This window comes from Peromyscus californicus, unplaced genomic scaffold (assembly GCF_007827085.1).
Source record: "Peromyscus californicus insignis strain IS unplaced genomic scaffold, ASM782708v3 Scaffold_8__1_contigs__length_139910024, whole genome shotgun sequence".
Classification (NCBI taxonomy): domain Eukaryota; kingdom Metazoa; phylum Chordata; class Mammalia; order Rodentia; family Cricetidae; genus Peromyscus; species Peromyscus californicus.
Window position 1 is genome coordinate 130357414 of NW_026294606.1, and position 13423 is coordinate 130370836.

The 13423-nt window shown below is 38.9% G+C and overlaps 1 protein-coding gene across 10 annotated transcripts in view; it reads right to left on the reverse strand.

Annotated features, from left to right (window-relative positions):
* Positions 1-13423, reverse strand: part of Inpp4b (inositol polyphosphate-4-phosphatase type II B) — a 789997-nt gene that overhangs the window by 220422 nt on the left and 556152 nt on the right. For all 10 annotated transcript variants that reach the window (XM_052726853.1, XM_052726856.1, XM_052726854.1 and 7 more), the window contains 2 exons: positions 2110-2240; positions 1627-1731 (listed from right to left, as the gene is read on the reverse strand). In XM_052726853.1, coding sequence (XP_052582813.1) covers positions 1627-1731; positions 2110-2240 — 236 coding nt within the window. The remainder of the gene's footprint in view (positions 1-1626; positions 1732-2109; positions 2241-13423) is intronic.

The following is a 13423-nucleotide window of genomic DNA, read 5'->3' on the forward strand; positions in this document are numbered from 1 at the left end:
GTGGGTAAAGACGAAGACACTATCATTTGCCCGTGGTAAGAGTCAAAATTACTCTCTCCTTCCCACTTTACTGTGCCTGCCATTAAGTACTTACATGTAAAAAAAACAGTTACAAATGGTTCTCTAGTTCACTTATTCCCTAATGGCCACTTCCTACTTCAAGACAAATTTGTCTTTGATTAAAGTTTGAGTTTTCTCTAATTTTAATGGTCTTGATGACATACATGGATACATTTTGACTTCATGATATCAAAGGACAACAACATGATAAACTGCTATTCCTATGTTGCTCCAGATGTCTTACATAGTCCATCTCACCTAATCGTAAACAATACTAAGAGCCATATTGACTTAAAGGATTAAATGAAGGACCCAGGCTATATGTAAAAGTTAGTACAGCTCTAATTCACACTCAGATCTGCTGCTGCAAGACATAGACTTTTACTGCGCCATAAACATCACTTCACATTAGCTATTAGGAAAAATACATGGTGATAGTTCTTCAATATAAGATCTTACACTTTAGTGTCTGGTGGCTTTAAAACTATTTCGTATCATTAATGTTGAAATTACTGACAGAGAGCAATCGAGGAAGAATTCTTGAAGGCCTTAATCCTGCCATCATATCCCCAAGACATAATAAGGTGAAAGGTGTGGGCACACACTGTAATCCCACAATCAGGAGGTGGAGGCATAAGGATCAGAAACGTCATTTATATAGTAAATTTGAGGCCAGCCTGGTCTACATATAAACTTGTCTCAAAGAAAAAAATTAAAAACAAAAACAAAGCATAAAATAAAACTGATAGATAAATAAGTTAAAGGGACATAGGAGGAACATTTAAAATATTTTATTTTCAAATGACAAGGGGGGCTAGGAAATATCCCACTGTTTAAAAGCACTTGTCACCAATCCCAATGACCTGAGTTTGACGTCTGGTAGAAGAGAGACGTGATTCCTGCAGGTTGACCTCCACATAGGTGCTATGGTAGTGCATGCACACATATACACCCATACTATACATACCACACCCATATATAAACACCTTAAATGGGTGTAACAATAATAATAGAAGAAACAGTAAGGATTTTAGAGAACAATAATAAATGTATTGCATCAGTCACTTGAGATCCAGCTCAGCTGTGCTCTGAGAACCCCCACGTTTCTATATTCTACTACTTGCTGTTGACTTAATTTCACCAGCTCACTTGTTCTCACAGGAAAGGGAGTGTTGCTGTTAATAGTTACCAAAGCAGATAAGCAGGGCACTGCTTCATTCTGGAGTTTAGGCCTCTACCAAAGATAACAGTAGAGAGTTCATTTCCGACTTTTCTTTTTTCCACTTAAAGCAGTCACAAGATGATCACCCTTCGGCCATTGGGAACGCTATCTAGAGAGCCAGTACTCTGAGTTTTCATCTCTAACTCAAGGCAGGCACCACATCTACAACGATCCCAGGAAAAGCAGCAACGGTGTTGTTTTGTTTCGTCTCTGAGGGCCAGCATCAGCTGTGGTTGTTTCGTCCTCCTGCTAAGCTAACTCTTAATTAGGGGCTCTGCCATGGTCAAGCTCTGTAAACAAGCACACCCCGTGACACAACTTGACTCTCCTGGGGTATCAGATACCTTTGAGGTGGGGGCTGTGCACCTGCATCCGCTGCAAGTGTAGATTTATTGGAACAAATTCTAAGCTTTTCTCTCCTTTGCTGCTGCTGGATTTGAAAGAGGACCCTAGAAGGATGAAGATTGGAAATGATCAGCAAATGAATAAACAGACACATAAACAAATATGAAACATGTCTGTGTTCAAAGATACGTTTGGCAAAAATGATGATGTTACAAGAACTTTAGAAAGGAAAACGTTAATTCCTTCACTTTCCCCACAAATATTAATTTAAAATTCTTTCCTTCATTATTATGTTACTATAGTAATACCATAACGCAGAGTACCATAGTTTACTCTTCCTTGCTTTTGATGCCAAGATAAGAGAGCTACAAAGAGTTTAATTTTTGGCTCCCTTATCTCCACAGCAGCACTTCTCATCCTTGTTTCCACAGGGCATCAGTAAACGTAATTCGGTCTGGGGAAGTGACGTCACTGCCTCTTACCTGTTTCCTTGCTGAGTTCTGTCAGGATATCTTGGTACATAGTCACCATTTGATCACAGTGAGTAAGGACATTTTTCCGTAGGTTGTCCCAGTGTGGGGACAGGTCACCAAGGTCTTTTAACTCCTGGTTTCTGTTAAGAATACAAAACAGGATCATTTATTTCTCAGAATATTTATCTACAGTTATCTTTATGTTTTGGTTAGTCACATATGTGATTTTTAAACAAACACGATTTGTAAATATAAAAAAAAATACAAAACGATAGAACATATTTTTTGTCCTTTGTTTCAACAATCAGAACTATTAATTAGGGCTATCAAATGAATAATAAATTGTTTCAATGGCCTTCTTAGGAAACTCTGAGTTTACCAGCTTGAAATAAAAATTAAATAAATAAAATAAATGTGCAAGAAGTTTAGACAATACAAATATCAAAAAAGTGAACTTTTTTGATGAAATCCCACAGATTGTAGACCCTAGTACAGTTTCCTTGGCATTCACTTCTCTCAAGGACAATTTCAATACTCTGCATGCATATATGTTATCCCAGCTTTATCCAAAGGAAGACCTAATCCTGCCATTTAGGTTTAAATTATTAACTTTTATCCAAATTCTAGCCTTTAGCCAAGTTAATTTAAATAATCAGATTGCCTTTTAAAAGTGAAAGTGATGAATGGTTGGATACATTGCTTAGTTGGATGGCTCCTTATTTCCATGACCTTTTGCTGGCCACATTTACATGATGTTAATTTAACCAGCAATAATGAACTGTCTTTGCTATTTTGGCCATGAAACATGCTAAATACCAAGCTAATAAATTCAGAAGATGTAGAATCTTTACTATGTAGGAATGCTAAGTGCAAGAATAATTGATGGTGTATACAGATATGCCTTGTTTGCTGGTCTTTGCTGTTGTCTTTGCTTTGTTTCAATGGGAATGTGATGAGGTACACTCCACCTTTCATCTGAGGTCTTTACAGTCTTTGCTAACATTAATCTCATTCTCAGCTTTCCCAGAGATTCTTTCATGACACAATATTCACCGAAGAAGTAATTAACAGTAGAAAATGAGAGTAAAAAGCTTATGATAAAATGGGATGTGCAGAGAGTGGAGAGAAGGTTGAAATATGGAAGAGTTGCGTTCTCTGACCTCAAATCATAGGATGTTCAAATTGATTACAGAAGAATGACAAAACAAGCAAGTGACTCCAGAAGGCTCCAAAAAGCCACGCCTAGAAGAACCAAGGTTGGGTCTGAGATAGAGAACTGTGTGGTACATCATCCTGATTAGTTCCAGCCTTTGCTATAAACACACAGCTCTATATGAATAGTAGTACTTAGTATTTTTATGTATACTAATAAATGTGATTTATGATGGCTCTAAGTCATCATCAGAAACACTAACTAAAGGTTTCGATGATGAAGGAAAGGAGGGCACATAACAGTGTTGCTGAACTTCATGTGGGATGAGTCCAAGTGGCTATGCATGAACTTGCAGCCTTTGTGGATGCCTACACAAGACCTGCACCAGATCCAGCCAGCCAATGTTCCCCAGAGCCAGAGAGTAGCCCCTGAGCCCCAGGCTCTAGCTGAGAAACTGTTGACAACTGGCTGCTTCTCCAGGCTCTGGCCCCTTTGAGACTGCTTATGCTCCAGTGTGTGTCACCACATCTGTGAGTGTGTGGGCAGCACTAGCTGGAAGCAGTGGGCAATGATACAATTTAAAAGAAATAAAAAAGAAAATGTGGAAGACATGAAATGGAAAGGAATTATGGGGTTCAGGGGAAGTTGGATGCAAGGGTTGTGGATAAGATCTAAATATGTTGTATTCATGTAAAAAATTACCAAGAAATTTTCATAAAAATAAAACATTCAAACCTGCCTTTCAGTCATGACTCTGTGTCTCCAATAACACACTACTTCTTCCCAGAGAATGCTCTCCCCTGCCAAGAGCAATCGCATATTCTCGCTGCACTTCCCTCCCTAGCATTCTTCATTTTATGCACTCTTCTAGCCTGTCTCCCACTCCACCTCGTCCTTTAGCAAACCAAGGTAAATAGAGGAGGTTGAGAAGAACAGCTGGATATAAAAATATTAACAAGCACAGGTTCCTCACACATACAAACATCTGCAAAGTGATAGATGATGGCTCAGGCTTGCTACACAGGTAGCGCATGCTCCGTAGTTCTGTCCATCCCATGTGCCAAGTGTGACATTCTTCCTACTCAATGAATAACTGTGATAGATCACAGCAATAACTTTAGGAAGAATCTATTGTCTGTGTGTCTGCTTTTGTATCACCTTATCTAACTATTTCAAAACACATGTTTTCCCTGGCAGTGGGTGTGTCGTTCCCGGAAAGTTGTCATGGTCCCCTGAACCTTCCACACACAAACTAACAGCATCCCTGCCCCATGTGAAAACACAAGCCACTGAATAATACAGAGAAATGAGATTTAAAAACAAAACATGGCTGTGAAGAGTGAAGACAAATAATTGAACACAGAATGAGTCTCAAGAATCTACATGAAAAACAACCAAACCTGCTTTCTATGTTTTATCCTCAATGCATAAAATTTGCATGAGTACTCAATTGGTAAATGGTGTTAAAAATGCCCCTTATACCTCAGGGCTACTGTGAATAGAGCAATGGAGGAAGACACTAAACCAGAGGCCGAGGTTGTGGACAGGCACTAGCCCTTCACCTTCACCTACCATCTCCTCTATGAAGCTGTTCCATTTATATTTGATCTCAGTGTACAGTAATATTGCAGTGGGTAGGGTGCACCTGCTGCTAAAATAAATGAAATATGGTTTAAGGACAACTAAACAAACTTTTAAGACTGGTGGGAGGGGACAGCTTGCAGAGGAGGGGATTCCAACATGGCTCACACGCACTAGGATCTTTTGAGTGATAGCCATTGAGAAACCATCACTTACTGTAACACTATATGTCCTTATTGTAGATCATACAAATATATGTATATTTGAACATGTATGTGCATCTAATATGATATATATATATATATATATATATATATGTAAAGTAGTATGTGAGTCTGTGTAGGAATATATCCTATATATTTTATCCCAAGAACCTTAGCAGTAATAACTAAGCAGTAATTCCATAACATATACTACATTTCTCTCTGCATGATACATAAGAGGCCAAGGGTGGTAGGAGAAGATTGATGATAAAAATGGGGGAATCAAGAGAGAAACATCTAGAATATAAGTAGTTCAGCCCCTCCCATGGACTTTTACTCCTTATTATTCATTTCACAAATATTCGCTTGACTTTTCAAAGTAAAAATCGCTATAGAGATGTCCAACCTGTCTATGGGCTTTTACATGCACAGGGAATTTCTTTAATTCTCAAACCAAGACACCACATGTGGACACATCTATATTAAAAGGGTGTATCCACAATTATAATTTTAAATGGGTTCATAAATTTAAAAATATCCCAGAAATTATTAAAAGTAATTATTGCAGCAAGTATCTCAGACTAATGTTAATTCAGTTACAAGAATGTAGCCAGACCAAAGAGCTTGAGGATAATTTATATACCAAAGACTATGGCTGAGTAATAGAGACAGTAAAACGGTATTTTAAATTGTTATTATTGGAGTAAATAGAAATATTTTCCCCACAATGAGCTCTATAAAACTATTTTGTGGAATAAAAATAGCTATGCAATTTGAATGGAACCCTTTGGTAGTTAGAATATCATAAAACCACATGTGGGTGTGCATGGGTGGAAAGTTTAACAGCCAAACTGTTTTCATTCATTCAGCAAAATTAGACCTTAAATCAAACCCAAAAGAAGTCACCAAAAATGATCTGTGAGGGACAAAAATGAAATGCTAAATGGCCAGTGAAGAGGAGGGCACATAAATGATTGGGGGGGGGGGGCTTCAGTTTCCTAAAGGGGTTGGTTGACAGCATAAAGCCAGCCAAGTTTAACTAACTGTCAGGTTTCACGGTGTGTGCAACCCACAAGGAAAACGTGCTTTCACTGAGAGAGGGGTGACAACTCCATCCATAGATTGCAGGTTTCTTTTTTTAACACGCACTTTATAAATGACTGTGTGGTTAATGCTGTAATTGATGAGCTACCATTTCACAGACAATGATGGAACCTTCTGAGTGGTCATTCACTCTGATTTTCACTTGACATTAAGATAAGTGGTTTCTCTACACATAATAAGGTTTCAATTTATATGCAAAGACTGGGAACTAGAACACAGTTATTTTAGGATTTAGTTGTAATCACAGAATCTGTTTGTATGTGATAAACAGTAGGATTCTATAATTTAATTTTAGGCAACTGCATTAGAAGAAATGAGGGGCAATCAGCATGCCTTGTTCCAGGCTAAGAGTCTATTTGTTACTCTTGATAAAGGTGAATTGGTGTTTGTATCTAAACAATGCCTCATTCCTGTTGCTGTTGGAAGTCATAAAACATGAACTGCAATTACTTCTTAATACCTGAAGCTCCCTGCTGACGTTCTGCTAGATTGTTGGGACACTGTGTTGTGTGACAGTTTCTCTCAATCCCTCTGTCCCATACCAATTTGTTTTAATGAGTCATGAAAAGCACAAACTAAACAGACACTGATAGAGCAAGGGAGGGGGTGAGGTTTTCTCTGTCTTCGCACCCTGCCTCTTCTCACTTCCTGAACACACAAGCATTTCTGGATATCATCTGTTCAAATTCCACAGCTGCATGGGCAGGTGTTACCCAGGAAGGCTTGGAAGGTCTGTGCAAAGCAGGAGGTTTTGCAGATGTTTACATTGTATTTGGCTGGCTGGTGAGTGCCTCAAGACCTTCCTGGTAGTCTTCTTTTGCTGTTCTATTTGGTATTCAGAGTTAACTCAGTGTAAAATACATCTAATCATTTCATTCTTACCACAAGACCCAGAATTCACTGTTGCGTGGTTACACTAAATAAATGGGGGATTTAACTGCACTGGGCACCTGTTAATGCTCAGTAGCCACACAGCTGGCGTACTATGCAACATATTAGGAGCAAAGAACCTTTTCTATCCGTGGAAGATTTCTTTGGCAATAACTGCTCTAGACAAGGGGGAGGAACATGCCTGAGAGGTGACATGACTCCTCTGGGCCCCACTGAGGATGGAGACAGAACTGGGATGTAAACAGGGCTCGTAAGGGTAAATTCTACTCATTTTCTCCTATTTCCTAGTGAGAACTATGTTTCTAAGAAAGTATCTATGTAGGGGACTCATTTGAATACTGTCCAACTCCAAAATAAGCTGCATCATATGTGCATTTGATACATAGTCTTGGCCGTGTCAACTGCTGGAAAATCCAACCACACAGAAAAATTTATTTCTGCTATGTACCCATCAAACTTGTCTACGCCTGGTATTGCTCTGAGTATCTGACACATTCTCTCTTTCATTACCTGTAACCTGTTGATGAGGGTACAGTTATCATCACTGTCAATATCATTTTACAAATGGGGAAACTGAGACCCAGAGAAGTCAAGTAAGCCACCTATGGTCACCTGCCTGGTGCGAAGTTGATCTGATATTGCTCCCAGACAGTTTGGCTTTAGACCTGATAAAGGCTAGCTAGAGCTGCGTAACAAATACCATACTCTGGCTTTTTGATGGAAATGTGGTTGTAGAGACTTCTGAAGGCTACAAATCCAAGATCAAGATATCAGCAGTTTGGGTTCCCTGATGCCTTACGGATCATTATCTCTGTTAAACCGTATCATTGCCTTTACTCTGTATACATATTCTTGCTTTCTTCTTTATGCCTAGATTTCTTCTGTTTACATGGACACTGGCCAGAGTTGATGAGGGCTATTAATATGGTAATGGCCTCGTGGTCTCTTAACTACCTCTAAAGTGTATCTCCGGTACACTGAGGCTGTAGGGGTACAGTAACAGTCAACTGAAACAGAGCATGTGCTTTTAACTACTATTCTATTCTGCAGTGACTTGAATCTTAAATTTAACACCAAAGCCTAAGTGTTAAAAGTGTGGTCACTAGCCATGGAGGGACATTAGGAGATGGTTGGGATATTTAGGAAATGAGGCTTAGCAGGAGAAAGTTAGATTGCTGGGGTCATGTTTTTAAAGGGAATGCTGGGACCCTGGATCTTTCCTTTATCCCTTTGGTTTTCTGGCCACCTTGAGGGAAGTAAGTGTTTTCTGCCATGTGCCTCCCTCCCTCCCTCTCTTTCTCCCTCCCTCCCTCCCTCCCTTTCTCCCTCCCTCCCTCTCTTCTCTCATCTTGAATCTACCAGTCTGGGAAAACCGTAAGTGGAATAGCACAAGAATAAAGAGAACGACGTCGCCCTTTGTTTCAGCGGCCAGAAGGAAAGGGTGCGATGCTATTCTATCTCTTATTTCTACAGGGCAGAGCACACCCACTGCTTCCCAATAGCCAATGGTCAGCCTGAAAACATACACATGAGTTAACACTATACAGACAGAGCAGGTTCTAAGATTAAATACGTATATGCGTATACATATATGCACACAACAATAATTAATGAAAAAGGAGGCCATGAATTTGATAAAAGGCAGAGACGGTTATCTGGGAGGGTTTGGAAGGAGAAAGGGGAAGAGAGGAATGTTGTGATTATATTATAAATTTAAAAAATAAAAAATACAGATTCAACTGCTAAGTATCTTGGATCAGTCCTATCAAACAAAACTCTGTAATAACTGTGCTGTCTAACTTGACAGCTACTAGCCTCGGGTAGATATGGCAAAACCGAAATATACCCAGGGGATTAATGTACAATTTTAACTTTATTTAATTGTAAAACATTTAAACAAGGTTAAATAGCCACAGGTCGCAAGTATTGGATAGTGCAGTGTCAGTGTTAGAGTAGGTAAGCAGTCAGGGACTCAGTGGGAGCAGAGGCTTCAGGAGGCCCTTCAAACCGCCCACTACATTCCACATGCCCTTTTATAGAGCTTGTCACAATACTCATTTATAAATGAGTCAGAAGACAGTCTGGGGCTGTTTAATTTTCTCAGGAAAAAGATAATATTAACTAACTTTATATTTATTAGAGATAGTTTGACATGAAAATTCCACAAGTATCATCAGCAAATTTGAGGTGTCCTTTTTTTTTTATATTGTAGAATTCCTGAGACCCTAACACCTGATACCACATAGCTAAATATATACCTATGATTAAAAACTACAATTAGCTGTGCCTTTCTGTCTCAAAGCAGACAAAGCTGAGAGTCATAAACATGGTTAGCTATCGTTTATCTGGGCCACAAAGAATAGCCTTTTGGAGCTCACTCACTAGTTCCTACAGCAATGAATTAGCCTTATAAACATTCAGGCAGGAATGCTTGAGTCATCCTTGACAAAGCTCCTTAAAGATTTGAAGTTCATATGTATATCTGCTTCCTCTTGGTTTAAAGTTTAAGGCAACACGTTTGATCTCTACCCAGCCCTCTAATTTTCCAAATATAATCATACTGGCCTCTGTAATAATTTTGAGTTTTCTCAGAAAAAAAGACAACATTATAACTAACTTCATATATACTAGAGGTAGCACTAATGTCCAGAATATCAACAGAATATTTGAAGTGTTCTTATTTTTATACTTCAGAATACCTGAGACCCTAATGAATCTGAAGCCTTATTGCTATTCCTAAATCAGTATCTCAGCTCCAAACCCCCAGCATGGTGGACAGAAAGTGAGTTCCATCCATTTTTTTTTATCACTGGGAGTTTTTGACACAGTATATTTACGCTGCCAATGGTGTGTGGTGCAGTATTAATTCTAAAGGTATACACAGACACATATTACATCCTCAATTTTGTGCCTCAAAAACTACCAGCTTTCCATTGTGATAAGAAAGAATAATAATAACTTTGCTATATACATCATGTGGCTGCTGTGTCCATTATTTATTATATCAAGGCAAGGAATCTCAATATATTAAAGACACATGTGTTTATGTACCAGATATATGTCATTCAATGATCATTTTTGCACATGTATGCATATTACTTAGGGGTTTTTTGCACTTGGAAGAAATTGAAAATTTAGAAATGTCACAGGGCTATTCACCATCACTATGCAAATGTAAAAGTCAGAGGACAATGTGCAGGAGTTGGCTCCACCTTTCTTCCACAGAGACCCAGGGATCAAACTCAGGTCATCAGGTATAGCAGTAAGTGCCTTTTACTGATGAACCATCTCACCAGCTCAGTACGTATAATTCAGTGTTTATGACACTCTCTCATAATAATTTTAAATAAAGAATCTTGGCATAAAAAAGCTGTAGCTGTAGCTCAATAACAGAATCCTTGCTTAGCATGGGGAAATTCTGGGTTTAATCCACAGTACCTCAAAAGAGCAAATAAAAAATAAGATAAAAACAATCACAACAGGACGAAATCCGCACACAACAGAACAAAGCATCCTTCTAGATGAATTTCACCCCGTTCTTTCCTGTGAGGGTATTTTAATATCCGAACAGTAAAATAAAACCCACATTTTGTTGCCAGCTTGATGACACAAAACACTCCACAGGACCTCTCATTAAAGGATTCCAAGAATTCACAACAATGAACTTAATGGCACACAGCATCTGCCCTCTCTGCCAGGAGTTGGTAGGTCAAAGGCACTCATATGATGAATAACATACACCACTGTGCAACAACGTAACATAAAGAAAAGTGAGCAGAAAAGTGGAATTTGTCAGGCACGACCCCACAACAGAATCAGAATGTGGGGCTACTAATTCACTCCTCTGGATCCTCAGGGTTAGAGTATCCTCAAGAGAGAAAACAAGAAAACAAAGAAAATACGTGAACAGAGGTGCTTGGAAATCTACACACCATCTATGAAATTCATCGGTTTGGGGCTGACTTTCTAAGTATGCTGTCTAAGAAGAGTAGCTCACTCCTGACTGCTTGTCACTCTAAGGCATGTTCCTTTGAAGTCAGTAAAGGTTTTCATCTTTTTTTTTCTTTTATGCTTTTTTCAAGTATGTATAGCTCAAAGGACATTCTGAAAGGCTTAGGCTTCAGCTGTGTGGAACAAAACAAGACATATTAGCCTGCCCATGCACCAGGGACAGATCCTGATCCCCCAGCCTGGGTGCTCCCCAAACAGTTCAAGCAAACAACCGTCTTCTGTATCCAGAGGGCCTAGTCCAGTCCTGTGGGGGCTTCACAGCCACTGGTCTACAGTTCATGGGCCTCCAATAGTGTGGCCGGTCAACTCTGCACTTCTTCCCGTCATGATCTCGACGTTCCCAGATGCTTTTCTGCTAAATGGACATAGCATGAAGCAGCACTCCCTACGTTTTTATAATTATTCACATAGATTAGCGCATCTCTCAATCCTCATCAGAAAATCTTCTGTTTGCAGAAGATGGCAATTAATATAAAAACCTATAGCTTGTCAATGTATAGAGGATGAAAGAGAACATGGAATGGTCAGCTCTAAATATCATACCTTTCCCCACAAGGCTCGGAGGTCATCGCAGGAGACAGACGGGGAAGAAAGACTTCTGTATGAGCTACAGGCTGTAGATGTCTGTAGCAAAACTGCATTTGCAGGGTCCTTGTACGATGAACATTTGCAGGGTCCTTGTACAATGAACTCACAGGTGTCTGCAGCTACATGCATAAGACCTGAACATTATTGTGTCAGTCGAATTCCCAAAGCAAATGGGGATGGAACATATAAAGTCCCATCCCCATCTGAGAAATGCTGACAATTTCTCTAAGTATTTGGCTCTGAGAGGCTAACTGTGTTCTAGTAGATAGTCCTACACCCAGGTACATACAGCTGTAAGTGCACTCAGTGACTTCTATACACAAAATGAAATGAAATTGTGAGGAAATATCAGAGGGAGATTGGTAAGGCATTTGAGGACGGCTTGGGATGTAATTTCAAGGAAGGTTTAAATAAAATATTTTATATACATGCATGAAATTTTTGAACAAAATTTAAAAATAGTAAATAGGTAATGAAAAGCTCCCAGTTTGTGAAAGTATTTCAGATCTCTGAACCTCATTAGCAAACTTTAAATAATTATAATATTGAGTTAAACAATTTCTGCAATAAGAAATTTAAGTGAAATTATAAGGATTCAATGAACATCAACTACTACTGTAATGAATGAATGATCTGTCTTCATAGTGCTTACAAGTTTTATTGAAGCAAATTTTATCATTTTAAAAGAAAAAATTGAAGTATTTACTGACAAATAAACAACATGATTGTCATTAATATGATTTATCATCATTCACATGTTCAATTTTGGAAACTGAAATACTCAAGCAAAGTCTATCTATTCTTTCCCAGAAGCCAATGGAATTTTGCATATAGAGTGTATTTTCAAACTGTTTCAGTTTTCTACACTCAAATACTTAGTTCATTTTTTCAGTGTTGCTTCATAAGTTTTCTCTGCATTATAAAACAAAGCATATATTTCTGTTTGATATACAATTTGAAGAGTGGCTTCCGCTCATGTTTATGAAACATTCTTAGCCTCAGTTCCAACTTCATCACCCTATCTACTGGAAAGATTCTCTGCTCTCTGTTCATTAAATGAATGATTAAAATTGTAAACAGGTGTGGTTGAGCATTTCTTGGGTATATGCCCAAGAGTGGTATAGCTGGATCTTGGGGGAGATGGATTCCCAATTTTCTAAGAAAGTGCCATATTGATTTCCAAAGTGGTTGTACAAGCTTGCATTCCCACCAGCAGTGGAGGAGAGTTCCCCTACCTCCACATCCTCTCCAGCATAAGGTGTCTTCAGTGTTTTTGATCTTAGCCATTCTGACAGGCGTAAGGTGGTATCTCGGAGTTGTTTTGATTTGCATTTCCCTGATGATTAGGGATGTTGAGCAATTCCTTAAATGTCTTTCGGCCATTTGAGTTTCCTCTGTTGAGAATTCTCTGTTTAGTTCTATAGCCCATTTCTTAATTGGACTGTTGGGCATTTTGATGTCTAATTTCTTGAATTTCTTATATATTCTGGATATCAGTCCTCTGTCAGATGTGGGGTTGGTGAAGATCTTTTCCCATTCTGTAGGCTGTCGCTTTGCCTTGTTGACCATATCCTTTGCTCTACAAAAGCTTCTCAGTTTCAAGAGGTCCCATTGATTGATTGTTTCTCTCAGAGTCTGTGCTACTGGTGTTCTATTTAGGAAGTAGTCTCCTATGCCAATGCGTTCAAGACTACTTCCTACTTTCTCTTCTAGCAGGTTCAGAGTAGCTGGATTTATGTTGAGGTCCTTCCATGACTAGACCCCGGGTGGATCTCTGGGAGTCCAATTAGCG